The sequence below is a fragment of the Mytilus californianus genome, unplaced genomic scaffold (assembly GCF_021869535.1).
Source record: "Mytilus californianus isolate M0D057914Y unplaced genomic scaffold, xbMytCali1.0.p SCAF_6, whole genome shotgun sequence".
In the NCBI taxonomy this organism is placed as follows: Eukaryota; Metazoa; Mollusca; class Bivalvia; order Mytilida; family Mytilidae; genus Mytilus; species Mytilus californianus.
In genome coordinates, this window is record NW_026262712.1 from 83,375,198 (window position 1) to 83,389,209 (window position 14,012).

The window sequence follows — 14,012 nt, forward strand, 5'->3', positions numbered from 1 at the left end:
GCTTAGAAAATCACAGTGCATTCAATTCTATATCATTTCTAGCTGAACACTTGGTGTCAATTTATTTTTTTCTGTTCTCTCCTTCCGTACATTGTAAAATTGACTACTAATGGTTAAAAAAGTTTTGATACCAATGGCCGTGTGCACAACATGTGTTTCTTGAACTACATTTTATCAGGTACGCTTCAAACCAAACAGTTTCAAAAAACAAAAATGTATTTTTTTATGAAAAAAACATAACCTTCTAAAGTAAAGCTTAACAACACATCAAATAAAAGAGAAGCGAAAAACATACCATAGGGATAATCAAACTTATTAGTCAAAAACGAACTGACAATGTCACGGCAAAAATAATACACAACAGAGAAAACTAAAGACCGGGTGTGATCTCATGTGCTTCGGAAGGGTAAGCAGATCAAAATGATAATCAGCAAAAAAACAATTATACGAAAGGATAATAAACATGTCTTACCATTGTGTGTATATTTTCTCGATACTCTGTGATCCGACTGTGTTTCGTGTCTGAAAGACGTCTATTAACAACATCAATGTAGTCAGAATTCGCCTCTTGACCAATCCCAGAGGTGATGTGTTCTAATGTGCGGTGAATGACAACACAATGATCACACGATGATTCAGAGTTCACAATACCATACTCAATTTCAAGATCCAATACTGAAAACGATATAATATATCTGTGCAAATAAACTTTTCTGGACTTAAATTAAATATGCGTTTTACTTTGTAGCTTGTATTTATTGATCATGGCTTGAGCTAAGTCTCAATAGAGTTTGTTTTGCCTAGCCTAAGACCTACATGTAATTACACCTGCCTTAAGTCGCAAAATTTGTCAGTATTTGGGTATGTAATTGTCCATTCAGGATTTTAATATTCATGTCACATCTTCGGTTGCTAGACATTAAACTTGACATAAAAATGGACATTAGTCCAACGTAGGAGACGTTATTTTTACATGTACGGTTGTTTCTTTACTTGTATGATTTGGTTACTATCTTATTGAGTTAAATTCAACTCGACAGAATTAATTAACTAGGTAAATCATTGTTTGCTTTTAAGGATTCCAATAACCGTTCTCTACTTTAATTCATTTCTATGTTTATGTTTCAGTACTTGGAGACACTGCATTGCGCAACGAATCCCACTTATAACGAGTTATTCGTATAGCATTGAACTTATCAAACTGTTTTATATAAATAACTCTTTCATTTGGTAGAATTAAAACGAGAATTTAAAATTCCTTTAAAAAAAACTACAAAAAACGCCAACAAATATATTTCCCATTTAATTTATATACAACATATATTTACTAAGGCACAATTATCTTTTCTTAAATGGAGTCATTTGGTCTCTTGTTGATAATTTTCTCATTGGCAATCTTACCACATCTTCTTATTTTAATATAGATATGGTACCGTAACTATTAACGTTCAATGTCCAGTTTTTATCAGTTTTGTTTTTATTATGACGTTCTCAATTTTCTCAAAATCTAGCACAGTAAACTATGCTTTATCTTTGTGATTATGGGAAGATCTCATTTATCACATTTGAAAAAAAATGCAAAACTGAACCAACTTGTAACTGCACATACCCCATGAAAATGCAAGAAATAAAGTGAGACGAATACTTACATGAACTAGAAAATTTTCTCCTAGATTTTTCATCTGGGAAGACCTCTGGTACAATTTGCATAAGAACTGACTGAATTTTAGCTTCCACCTCCTTCCACGATGTTCGTCCAGCTTCACGTCTAGTAAAGTCACCTTTAACAAAATCTGAGTACTCCGAGCTGAAAAGGTAAAAATATCAATTTTTTTTTATCTTGAAGATTAAATTTGCCAAACTAATGATAAAACTTTAGCTTTTTTTCCAAAAAAAAACATATTCTGTACAAATCTTTGTACTCCGAGCTAAATTAAGGAAGATGCAAAGTACAAAAAGATTTGTTGTCCTTTCAGACTTATTTAAAGATTATTAAAGCTCGTTAAGGAAAAGCTTACCCTGTCATTGACGCACCTAGTCTCGCTCATTTTCGAGTTCATGAGATTACCCCAGTTTTATTTTTTTTACCTTGATATGTATCTTACTAATGGATTTATGAGTTTTGCACATCGGTAAACTACTGTTGCCTCTAATTTCTCACCATTCCATGCCCTCGTTATTGTTTTGGCTTTTAAATCAATGCCTAATGAGATATAATATCAATAATTTCTTTTGTTTTAGTGAATTTCATTTACGCCTAATTGTAAACAGTCTTTACATTTCATCTTGGCATTCGCTTTTTCAGTTTGAACATTTCCTATACATTCAGAACTACATGAGTATCAAAGTTCTATTTATTTTAGAAAATTCATATTGTTTATTCAAAGCAAACAATGAAATAATTATCAATGTGATCACGTATGGTTATATAAACTGTAGTAAAAAAATAAACACAAATCATTTGCGACGGAGCTGGGGGAGGGGGGGTGGAAAATGACTCCATCCACCTTTTGGAGAAAAAAATATTGAAAATAAAAATGAAAATGAAAGAGGACACCGACTAACTTCTAGGCTATAAGACTACTATAGAAAAACTTTTTTTTCTTCTCACTTTCAAAAGTGTGCCTCACACACTTTTCAGTCTACACATACCTAATTTTTTGCAGTCTATAAATAGGTGGGACATGATTTTCATCCAGTTTATACCAGTGCATCAATAAGGCAGGACTGGGAAGAGAATCGTGTTTCTCCTGCAACACCTTAACTACCGCCGCTTCTCGTTTGATTGTTTCAGCGTGAGATTTGAACTTGTTCATGTCGTTTGCTGAGTTTAATTGAAGTGCCAAATCCACTGATGTCTCTTTGTCATTTAAATCACTTGCAGTATTTTCCGAAGTAATTCCACTTTCTTCCCTTTCGCGTTCTTCTTTTACGTCGTCTATTTCTTTTAAACGTTTTCGTATCTTTTCAACCTCATTTTCTGTATAACTTCTTGTTTTCTGTATAATTTTCTCGAAATCATCTTGTGAAATCTTTGCTGGTAATATGCTAGGTCCATATTTCTCTCCAAGGAATAGCTAAAAATATAAATTTAATACAATAGCGATTAACTGAGAAATTAATGTATTCGATAATAGTATTAATATTAACTTCCAGCTGTGGAGTTAATTTCTCTGGTTGTACTGCTTTACACTTTATTTCTTGAATTATTGAGTTATACAAAATGAAAAATAACACTTTATAATTTTCGATGGTCTGAAGCGCTTTTCTGGATTTACCTTCACCAGGAACGTTCAACCATAGACATTTGAAATCCAGTATGTAGAAAAAACGAGGAAAAATTTTGAGTTATATGAACAAAGGGTACCTAAAAGGATAGAAAACTTAATCTAAGGTCAACGTTGCCTGAAGAAGTTGGAAGCTTAGTAGTCAGTGGTTGTCGTTTGTTGATATCGTTCATAAGTGTTTCTCGTTTCTCTTTTTTATATAGATTAGACCGTTGGTTTTCCTGTTTGACTTGTTTTACACTAGTCATTTTTGGGGCCCTTTATAGCTTGCTGTTCGATGTGAGCCAATGCTCCGTGTTAAAGGCCGTACTTTGACCTATAATGGTTTACTTTTACAAATTGTGACTTGGATAGAGAGTTGTCTCATTGGCACTCATGCCACATCTTCTGAAACCTACTTAAAAAAAATATTAACGGGGAATTTTAGATATGTATGTTATAGTTGATGTCAGTGATGAAGCAATGACTACTGAGCTCCTACTGGGAATTACAGTCCACCAGCAGAGATATAGATCTAATGATAATAAATGAAAATAACCGTTTATCTTTGTGTAAGCACTTGTTATTTAGTTAAGTCATTTGCTGGGCAAAACAAGTAAAACGTGTAGGAAAACTTCGCTAGTTTTGTATTTTATTTACTTGTTACTCCTTTTAATGGTTTAGCTATACGGTGTGTTAGGTAATGATTATTTCTTTGTATTTCATGTGATTAGTACACCGTCGTCCTTCGTTTCCAATAAGAAATATCTTAAACTTTACGGGAAAAGGTTTCAACATATATTTTCTATTTGTTCAGATACTTACCACCATATTAATCTCATACCGAGAACTCAGACAAGAATGAAGAGTATTAAGACATGTCTCAGGTAATGAGTGGTCGTCAAAAGTACAGTCTTTCAAACCCCAGTGAAGATCATACACGTCTAACTCAAAGCCTTTGGCAGCACAGAAATTACGAAGCTGAGGAAAGACTTTCTCCATTAGAACTGATCTTTCTGTTACCGAATCTGCAATTTAAAAGATAAAGTTTTGAATAACTCTAATTCGTAAACAAATTAAATAGGTCCTTATTCAACATCTTTGATATAGGGTCCTCTAAAATAGACACCGGGCAAGGTACAACATACAACATATGGTTAAAATGATCACATCTGGTTGGACAAATGTGCTTTGCTTGGTATGCTGTTCGACGTTACCAGAATTGGTGTAATCAAATAAAGTATATGATCAAATTCATAACTAATCAGCAGACATTGTGGTCATGATTATTGCAACGTTTAAATTTCATCTTTCACTTCATACTAGCTTCATGACTGAGACATGGACTAATATAGATACTAACTTTGCGCATGAAAAGTGTGTTGATATAGTAAAACTAACAACCATTCATTTACGGCAAAACAGTAGTGTAGTGAATAACGTTTATAGAATATATCTTTTTTCAAAAGATAATATTGGTAAATGAAGGGAAATCTCAAGTTAGTAATTTGAAACGTTACCTTGTGGATTATATAAATTACTAAAGTAATATACGCATAACAAAATCGGAAGAAGCAAACAAATGTCAAAGTGTCTTGTCAGTGGGTGTCATAAGTTTTATCTTGATGTTTTTGTCCTGTAAAAGGGAGACCTTTTTGGTATTTTCTGTTAAATTTATTCACAGCCTGTCCAATTTTGGTACGATTTAGAGTTTGACCTATTGTATTATCACATGTCTCTTGTTGAAGACCTTATGGTGACCTCTACGTGTTTCTCCCCTTTTTTAAGTGTGATGTCTCATCAAAGTAATAATCCTTATCTCTATCATAACAAGAAATACGAAAGTGAAAAGAACCGTTGTTACTAGATTTATACTATAGTCTACAAGGTTTAAGTTGTTGCTTTATCAAGACTCGATATTTTCAGGTAAACATAGGTAACTCGATAAAGACATTGTTTGTTATTCCAACAGTTAATTTTTACTGTTCCTACTGAAGAAAGTATTTCTTATTTGCGAAAAAGGGTAATTTCAGAATAGCACATCATCTTTTGCTAAATATTACATAGTTCTATTTATATTACTTACCTGAAAATCCAGAAGACAGGTAAATTCTTATTGTTTTACTATGAGCAGAACAATATCTATTTACGTTTCCATGTAAAATGTCGGAAACCCTGTCTTCGTGCGATATACGGGTTTGTTCTCTCGTCATTGGTCTTTGTAATACTGGAGTCGGCACAGGGCTGACTTGACACTGTCTAAAATCTCCATAGTCACTTGAATCATCTTCAAGATTGAATGCTGGTATATCCAAGATTTCGTCCTCTTCACCGCTCAAATTACTGTGCGTGATGTCATTGCTTTCTGCTTTGCCATCTGCTTCATCAGCTGTAGCGTCAGTACTTGTAACGTTTACAGTTACTGCAGAGTGTCCATTTTTGTGTCCATGTTCATTCTTGATATCAGGTAAAGCCCTCCCATTTTCTACCTTCCCATTTGTTTCCACTTTAGGTGTTGGTTTCTTTGGTTTGATGACTTCTATATCGTTATAGCGATTAAATATATCAGGCCTTTTAGTCTTGAAATAGAAATAACATGATGTACATGACTTAAAGAAAAACAGCAAGGGCACTTTTAATGCGTATCGTATATCGTATAAATAGGCCTGAAAATGGAGTATTGGTGGCATTTCAAATGCTTAATTACTGGAATACAAAACAACAATACACAACAATCATTTTAATGAATCATATGAGCATTTTATCTTTATTTTAAAATGCATTTCAGGTAAGTGGTACATGAGGCCGAATATTGTAAATCCCAAACTATTGAATGTCGAAGAACAATACACACAATATGACATCTCAAAATGAAATCCTGAGCAATAGGAAGATACCAAGTAATATAAGAATATAACAAATATTGCATCTTCTTTTTTTCACTGAATATTTCTTAAGTTATATCATTCTAGCACAGAAGCATTGGCAACCGGGCTAATGATTCAATCGACAACGCACCCGAAAGTATTGACATCACTTAGAAGTAGTTATGTCGATAAAGATTATAAGGGGTTGAGTGTTCAAAAGAATATTTACTACCGGAACATGTGCATGTGTTTTCCCGAGTCGGGGTGGTAGTAGAAATTATTGCTTTTTAACTTCAGGTAAGCATATTTACATTCCTACTGGTTGCTTTTAAGTTATATACTGACTTTTTTTATTTTTTGGGTCCTCTCATGTTTAGATACTTATTATGATGAAGGCTTAAGACATGGGTGTAGTGGCCACTTAAATCGATTTCATACGTTTCAGAGAAATGTGTATGGTATATTGAAATTGGTATCATACGAACAACAGGGGATACGGTGTATGCGTCCATGAAACAGCAAAGACACTAACAACCAAAGGAGATCTAGTCGATGTCTACATACAGTTTAAAACGATAGACAGCTATCTATACTAAATGTCAAGCTTTAAATCGTCAACAGTTTATATTGCTAAGCTTACAGATGGCTTTCAAGGATATTCTAACTTCACAAACTTGCCGTTTGTTTTCTAGTGACATGGATCATAGTGGCATGGATCATTAGGCTTAATGATTGTTTTCTAGTGGCATGGATCATTAGACTTAATGGTTGTGTTCTAGTGTCATGGATCATTAGACTTAATGGTTGTTTTCTAGTGGCATGGATCATTAGACTTAATTGTTGTTTTCTAGTGGCATGGATCATTAGACTTAATGGTTGTTTTCTAGTGTCATGGATCATTAGACTTAATGATTGTTTTCTAGTGGCATTGATCATTAGACTTAATGGTTGTGTTCTAGTGTCATGGATCATTAGACTTAATGGTTGTTTTCTAGTGGCATGGATCATTAGACTTAATTGTTGTTTTCTAGTGGCATGGATCATTAGACTTAATGGTTGTTTTCTAGTGTCATGGATCATTAGACTTAATGGTTGTGTTCTAGTGGCATGGATCATTAGACTTAATGATTGTTTTCTAGTGGCATGGATCATTAGACTTAATGGTTGTGTTCTAGTGGCATGGATCAATATACTTAATGATTGTGTTCTAGTGACATGGATCATTAGACTTAATGGTTGTTTTCTAGTGGCATGGATCAATATACTTAATGGTTGTGTTCTAGTGGCATGGATCATTAGACTTTATGGTTGTTTTCTAGTGGCATGGATCAATATACTTAATGGTTGTGTTCTAGTGGCATGGATCATTAGACTTAATTGTTGTTTTCTAGTTGCAATCTGACTTACTTAACTTAAAGATCGTTTTCTTGTGGTATTATAACTTACAAGAGTTGTCGATTATTTTCTAGTGACATTCTGACTTACTTGACTTACCGGTGGTTTTCTAGTGAAATGTTGACTGGTTGAGCTATCAGGCGTTTCTTTGTCTTCAGACTCTGTTAAACTGTTCATATGATCATCTATTCGTTTATTTAAAACTCTCTACAAATAGATTCGGCTTAGTTTTAATACAGTACATGAGAAAACTATAAAATCAAAGTAAGAGTATTGAAATAAAACTAAAATGGGATCAATGTACATTAGAAAGGATATTCAATCGAACTAATGGATCAAGAACTTGTATTGCTATTCTTTATCTTAAAAGTTCCGCATAATGTCTTTATATAAGTGAGTGGGAGTTACTCTTTTAAGTATAATTTTCCGCATAATGTCTTTATATAAGTGAGTGGGAGTTACTCGTTTAAGTATAATTTTCCGCATAATATCTTTGTATAAGTGAGTGGGAGTTACTCTTTTAAGTATAATTTTAAGGCTTCAGCATTAGCAGAACTTTTTGTTGTCAACAAAATCCACTGTACAGGTTTTCTTTTTATCTACATATGAGGAAGCATATCACTTATTACTCAAAGAGAAAGAAATGGTAATAAAAAGAGGTGAATGTATGATACACCAGCCACATTGGTATATTGTCAAGTTTAAGTTACAATGTTTTTATTCAGAAAGTCATCTGTCGGTTATAGGAAAGTATTAAAAAAATACCCCGAACTCCAAGGTAAATTCAAAAAGGGGTAGTCCATAAAACATACCAAAATCAACCAACAGAACGAATGGAAAACAATCGTCATATTCCTAACTTGGTACAGGTATTTCCCGAATAAAATGGTGGATTAAACCTGGTTTTATTGCTAGCTAAACCTCCCACTTGTATGACAGATGTTTATAGTTATATTGAGAGATTACAGTCAGTGCAGTTACATGTATCAACAGGATGTTACAACAAGTGCATACAGTTTATAAATTTTCGATGCGTCCTCTTTGTAAAGCATAAGTTATATATGCTTATGCTTCACAAAGAGGATGCATCGAAAGTTTATAAACTGTATGCACTTGTTGTAACATCCTGTTGATACATGTAACTGCACTGACTGTAATCTCTCACTATAACTATATGCATATGTTAATAAATTTTCCATATTCCCACGTAAATATTCCATGAGTCAACAAAGTTTATGCATTCACTTTTTTTAAATTAATGTACATAGAATATATCTAAAGGATAAAAATAAACAAAAAGGAGACAGTTACCTAATAGATAAGTTTTAATTCATTCTGATATTTATTTCATCATTTTATAAATTTCTTTGTTATTGCTAGCTGGAATTCAATCTTACAAATCAATTCGATTAAATATATAGTCATAATACTGCTTGTAAAAGGGGGTATATGTGACTTTGACTGTAATCAACTTTCATCTAAATATGCATATAACAGTCCCTACTGTTGACACAACAATATCTCAAGTACATCATAAGGCAAGTAAGAAAATAAGTATTTATTGATACTGCTTACTCTAAGATGATTGACAACTCTTTTGTCAACATCAACGGTATACTTTTTGTACTGCTTATTCCAGTGAGCATCGGCAGCCTGAAAAAAAAAATTTGTTCATGTATTTATTTTTAAATATTAGAACCAAACTCTTTACCATATATTCATTTAAACATGATGTCTTCTGTTCCTAGAATCTATATGTAACTTTTCTATCTTTGGTGTGCTAGTATAACTACAATCCAAAGCTTACATAATTATGGTTTTCTCATATACAGTATTAAAAAACGTTTTGAAGAAAATATTTTAACTGTACAGATATGCCATATCCAATATGCATCGTGCACTGTGTAACAACCATACATGAAACCAATGGGCAAACGCAGCCCCGACTAACCAAACCTATTTTCTTTTCATAAAAACTCACAGAAGGCACTATTTTTTGGGCCGGTTTTATTTTTTGTTTGATGTTGAAGATACCAGTGCTATAAGCAGACTTCTAAGCATTATATAAATAGTATCTCAAATGACGGTTGATCAAACGTTTCCTCGGTGAATGAACATAGACTTATCTAATATTGGTATAATCATAAAGTAAAGGGGTGTCTTTCCCATGAATGTGTTTCTCTTGAATTCAAAATAGTCATTATCTGCGATATCATACATATTTAACCGGATTATATTTTTTAAATATCTGATGATCATTTAAAAATTTTAAAATATTGTATTTTTAGAAAAAGAAAAGATGCATTTATGAGTATGTAAATTTGGAAATCGGAATCAAACTTGCAGTTAGCATTCTAATAACCATCTCAGCAAATCTATTTAAATGCCTGTTGTCATCGCTGCATGTGGTAACACATCAATAATCATATAAAATATTAAAGTCATCTTACAAACAATGTCATATAAAGCATCAAACTTTATCAATAAAAAGCTTTGAGTTGCTAAACAGATATATATATCTTAGCAAGCAGCTTGCATTAAAAAAAATGTTTTGATATTTTTTTTTGCATATCAGACCGGACCCTATAATCTTATAGATAGAAATAAAATGAATTTTTCATACAAATGTCACACGTCGAGCGTAGTGTATCCAAAAAATCCATCCTATAATCAACTTGAGTGCAAAATGATAGAAGAAAATTTTAAAGGAAACTAAATAGTCATTTTAAGCACAAGGACATTCATTTTGATATTCCACATGCTACTTGATATCATCTTATGATTTCAGATTTACTCTTAAATGCTATTTACAGTTAATATTTCAATTTGATGATTATGAAAAGACAGTTTGATGATTAAAAATCATATTAAAAAAATCAGACGCCAGTTAACATGAGTACAAATTTCTTTTTGTTGGAGAATATTTTGCGGATCTTACCTTCTTTTTCGGCTTAGCCGAAGCCTTTCTCATCTTTAGATGGTAAAAATGAAAACACGCTTATGATATATAACAATATCAAACTAATTAAATTGTTAATTTATTCCAACAAAATGTATCTCAATACAACTTTCCTTCCAGAATTTTAGAATATTTCGATATATGTATCCAAGTTAAAAATCACTTCGACTTAGTGCTTAGAGTTATATAAATCAAGCACAGTCAAGTGTCATACATATATTAAATGCGACCCGGAGTATTACATAAATAGGATAATTTGCTATATTCAATATTGATACAAAATATGAGCCGACCATTAAATAAATGACTAATTTTCTCGTTTATAGATCGTATGTCCTATCAAATACAAGTTTCTGTTCTATTGTAATACGGTGTTCAGACGCATTGTAAATATTAAGTACGTGAGCATGTCTGTAGTTGTTTATTACATATAATTTCAAATCAATAATATCGAAAAATATTAATTTGACCTAAAAGCAAGGTTATGTAAAGTTAAACAAACTATTAAAGCTAAAAGAATAACAAAAAATAGAATCAAATTACCACAGAAAATGAATTCCAATAATGATTTTATTGTAAGGTGAGGCTTTAGTGGAACATTTGATGACAATTACATTTTCGGGCAATAATTGATCCGACATTCGTTCTGCAATTGTTGATAAATAATTTCACTTTCTATATCAACAAAAAATAGTCAATATGAATTGCTTGAAAGGAGACTTAGAAAATAATAGTTTTATAAAGCATATTAGGGCCATTAACCTGATATAGGATATTAGATCGTTTCTGTTATAATGTGTAACTGTTAAATTCATAAAGAAAAAACATATCTTTGTTATAAATGTTTCAATAGAAAAAAACTTCTCAGCCAGAAAATCCAAATTATTGACAATAGAAACACGATGAAATGAAACCAATGTAATGGTACATCTGAACATTACCATTCAACTTTATGATTTGATGTAATATGGCTCAACGTTCTTTATACGAAATTCTAGTCCAACAGTCCATACTGTTGTTTGACATTGAGAGACTTATGTGTTCAGGGTAGAATGTTGATTGTCTGTTTGATTTATTCACAAATTTTCCACATTAATGCATAAATGGCAATGATGAAGTTTAGCATATTGTATTTTGGTTTATAGTTGAAGAATGAAATGTCTTTTTTTTCATAAAGTTTTGTGATGTTCTTGTTTATCTCAGTTTATTCACATCTAACAAAGGAAAATGCTATCATCCTACGTTTTGTATAAAACTATTCTTCAAATACAACTCAATCATGGGTCCTCGGAGGGTTCGTTCCTTGCACACTAACAGGGAGAAGCGTAGTGGAGTAACCCGAGGTTTGCCGATTTAACAAGTCATTTTACTCTGCTGTCTAATGACCAGCAAAAGCGATATGACAAACGATCATTACGCTTTAAGGCAAAATATATATCGCAATGTGGATAAGGTATAAACAACTAAAGCAATTCCAATACGTGTTAAGCCATCAAATCACATAAGCATATACATGCACTCTGGTACACATTACTCGAAAATCGCTAATGAAAAAATGGTACTGAATAACAGTATGATTTTGTTTCTCGTGGTATAATGTCAAAAATATGTGTGCATTAATGGCATTATTTGCGCCTGAATACAGCGAAATATCAGATATAAAATTTAGGATTTTTTATAGCTGTCATCGGAGAAAAAGATTACAGCTGTTAATGCCTTATTCTAAATTCTTCAGCCATGTACGGGGACCTATAAGTTACCTTTGTCCATTTGCCCTTTATATCTAAAATATGGTATAATTGTCTTACCTCCTCTGGGTTAGACAGAGTTGTATTTCCCTTTGGTTGTCTGTGGAAAGTGGGTTCTCGTTTGACTTGTAATGGAGGCAATACTCCTGCTCTCCTTCTGCCATCATCAGCATGCTGAAATAAACATTTAGAATGTAATATTTTTTTTATTTATAGAACAATGGCATATTATGAATTCATGCGGAATATTTCTGGATGTACATTCCTTTCTGATAGCCCATCCTTTTCTACGATATTTCCTGTTTGAAAATGTTATGGGGTGATGGATGAACCAATGTATAAACAATACGACTGTATAAAGTGAATGCTAAAACAACTCTTGGATGAAACTGTAAGATAATCATATTGTCACTTTCCCCCTCACGTTATGCGTAATGTATGCAATGCACAAGTACCTGTTATAAAAAATAAAGACGTGTGGACTGGGAAAGAAAAATCAGTTTGAATGTTTGTTTAGGTACCCTTGGCTATAACAAGGCTAGTTTTTTTTTCTGGTAGAAGAAGCCGGCGTACCATGGGAAAACCACAGAACTTCGGTAAGGAAACGGGGTTCGAACTCATAACCTCAGTGTTGCCAGGCTGGTGATCACTGTAGACGAACTACTGATAGTCATTCATAACTTACTTTGATTTGGTTGTATGATCATTTGAGAGCATTCTTTATTTATTGTGAAATACTTTCGTCATATCTCAACATCGACATTATAATTTTGTTTGAAATTTAACTCAATGAACAAACACGTGTCAGGATAAAAGGGTACATTTAACCTCTATAAAAAAATATACAAGTTCAGGTTAAACTTTTTAATTGCCACATTTATAACATAATAATTAGAATTAGTAATACTTTAAAGAAACTAATAGAATGTTGTTCTATGGTTAGCTTGTTCCTAGGGTGAAACTAGATTTAAAGCCAACATTCACCCACAGTTCTTATTTTTAACCTTATATTCACATAAAACTAGCAATCGTTGGAATTTTAAATGTTTTAATTGTAGCTTTATAGACCTGTTTAATGAACTGTTTGGCAATTAATAATTGAAACCTGCAATATATTTGTCTCCAGTAAAACTCTACTTTATTATATTCCCTAACTGCGAGGAAACTACATTTGAGTTTAAAATCAAATGAAAGTGAAATATTTGTTTGCTATATTTTTGTATTTATATCTATTATTAAAGTTTCTCTATCTAATTACGTTTTGGTATTATGAACACTCTTTATATATATTGGTCTAGGTATTCATATCAATTTAGTTACTTTCTGATATCAAATATTGTACCAAAATGTTTACAGAAATCTTTAATCTTAAGTTGTGAGTACAGTAAATGCATTTTGTAAACGTTGCAGTCTTATAGTTTGTCTACGATTGTCGATAGACACTTGTATGAAAGATAACTGCAACGTTAAGCTACATTTTCGATTTTATATTATTACACGGCAATGTGTTTGCTAAAAAAAAGTACCTGTGTTATATACGAAAATGAAATATATGCCGTTTAAAAAGTATTTAATGTTAAACAAGCGTCACTGAAGCCAGTCTTGATAGGAATGTGACCTATAAATGTTTGATATATAACAGACTCCAAGGGTGTTAGACCATGGAAGTATTATATTGTCAATATAATACTTCCATGGTTAGACTAAGAAGGTATATAAAATTGCTGCTGTAGGCCAAGATTTGAGTTGTGTCCCATGTACGGATTCCGTCTGATTT

At 32.3% G+C, this 14,012-nt stretch overlaps 1 protein-coding gene across 5 annotated transcripts in view; it reads right to left on the reverse strand.

Moving 5' to 3' along the window:
- Positions 1-14,012, reverse strand: part of LOC127705178 (uncharacterized) — a 61,746-nt gene that overhangs the window by 8,911 nt on the left and 38,823 nt on the right. For all 5 annotated transcript variants that reach the window (XM_052209427.1, XM_052209428.1, XM_052209429.1 and 2 more), the window contains 8 exons: positions 12,296-12,409; positions 9,104-9,181; positions 7,628-7,735; positions 5,353-5,845; positions 4,092-4,294; positions 2,653-3,077; positions 1,650-1,807; positions 473-675 (listed from right to left, as the gene is read on the reverse strand). In XM_052209427.1, coding sequence (XP_052065387.1) covers positions 473-675; positions 1,650-1,807; positions 2,653-3,077; positions 4,092-4,294; positions 5,353-5,845; positions 7,628-7,735; positions 9,104-9,181; positions 12,296-12,409 — 1,782 coding nt within the window. The remainder of the gene's footprint in view (positions 1-472; positions 676-1,649; positions 1,808-2,652; positions 3,078-4,091; positions 4,295-5,352; positions 5,846-7,627; positions 7,736-9,103; positions 9,182-12,295; positions 12,410-14,012) is intronic.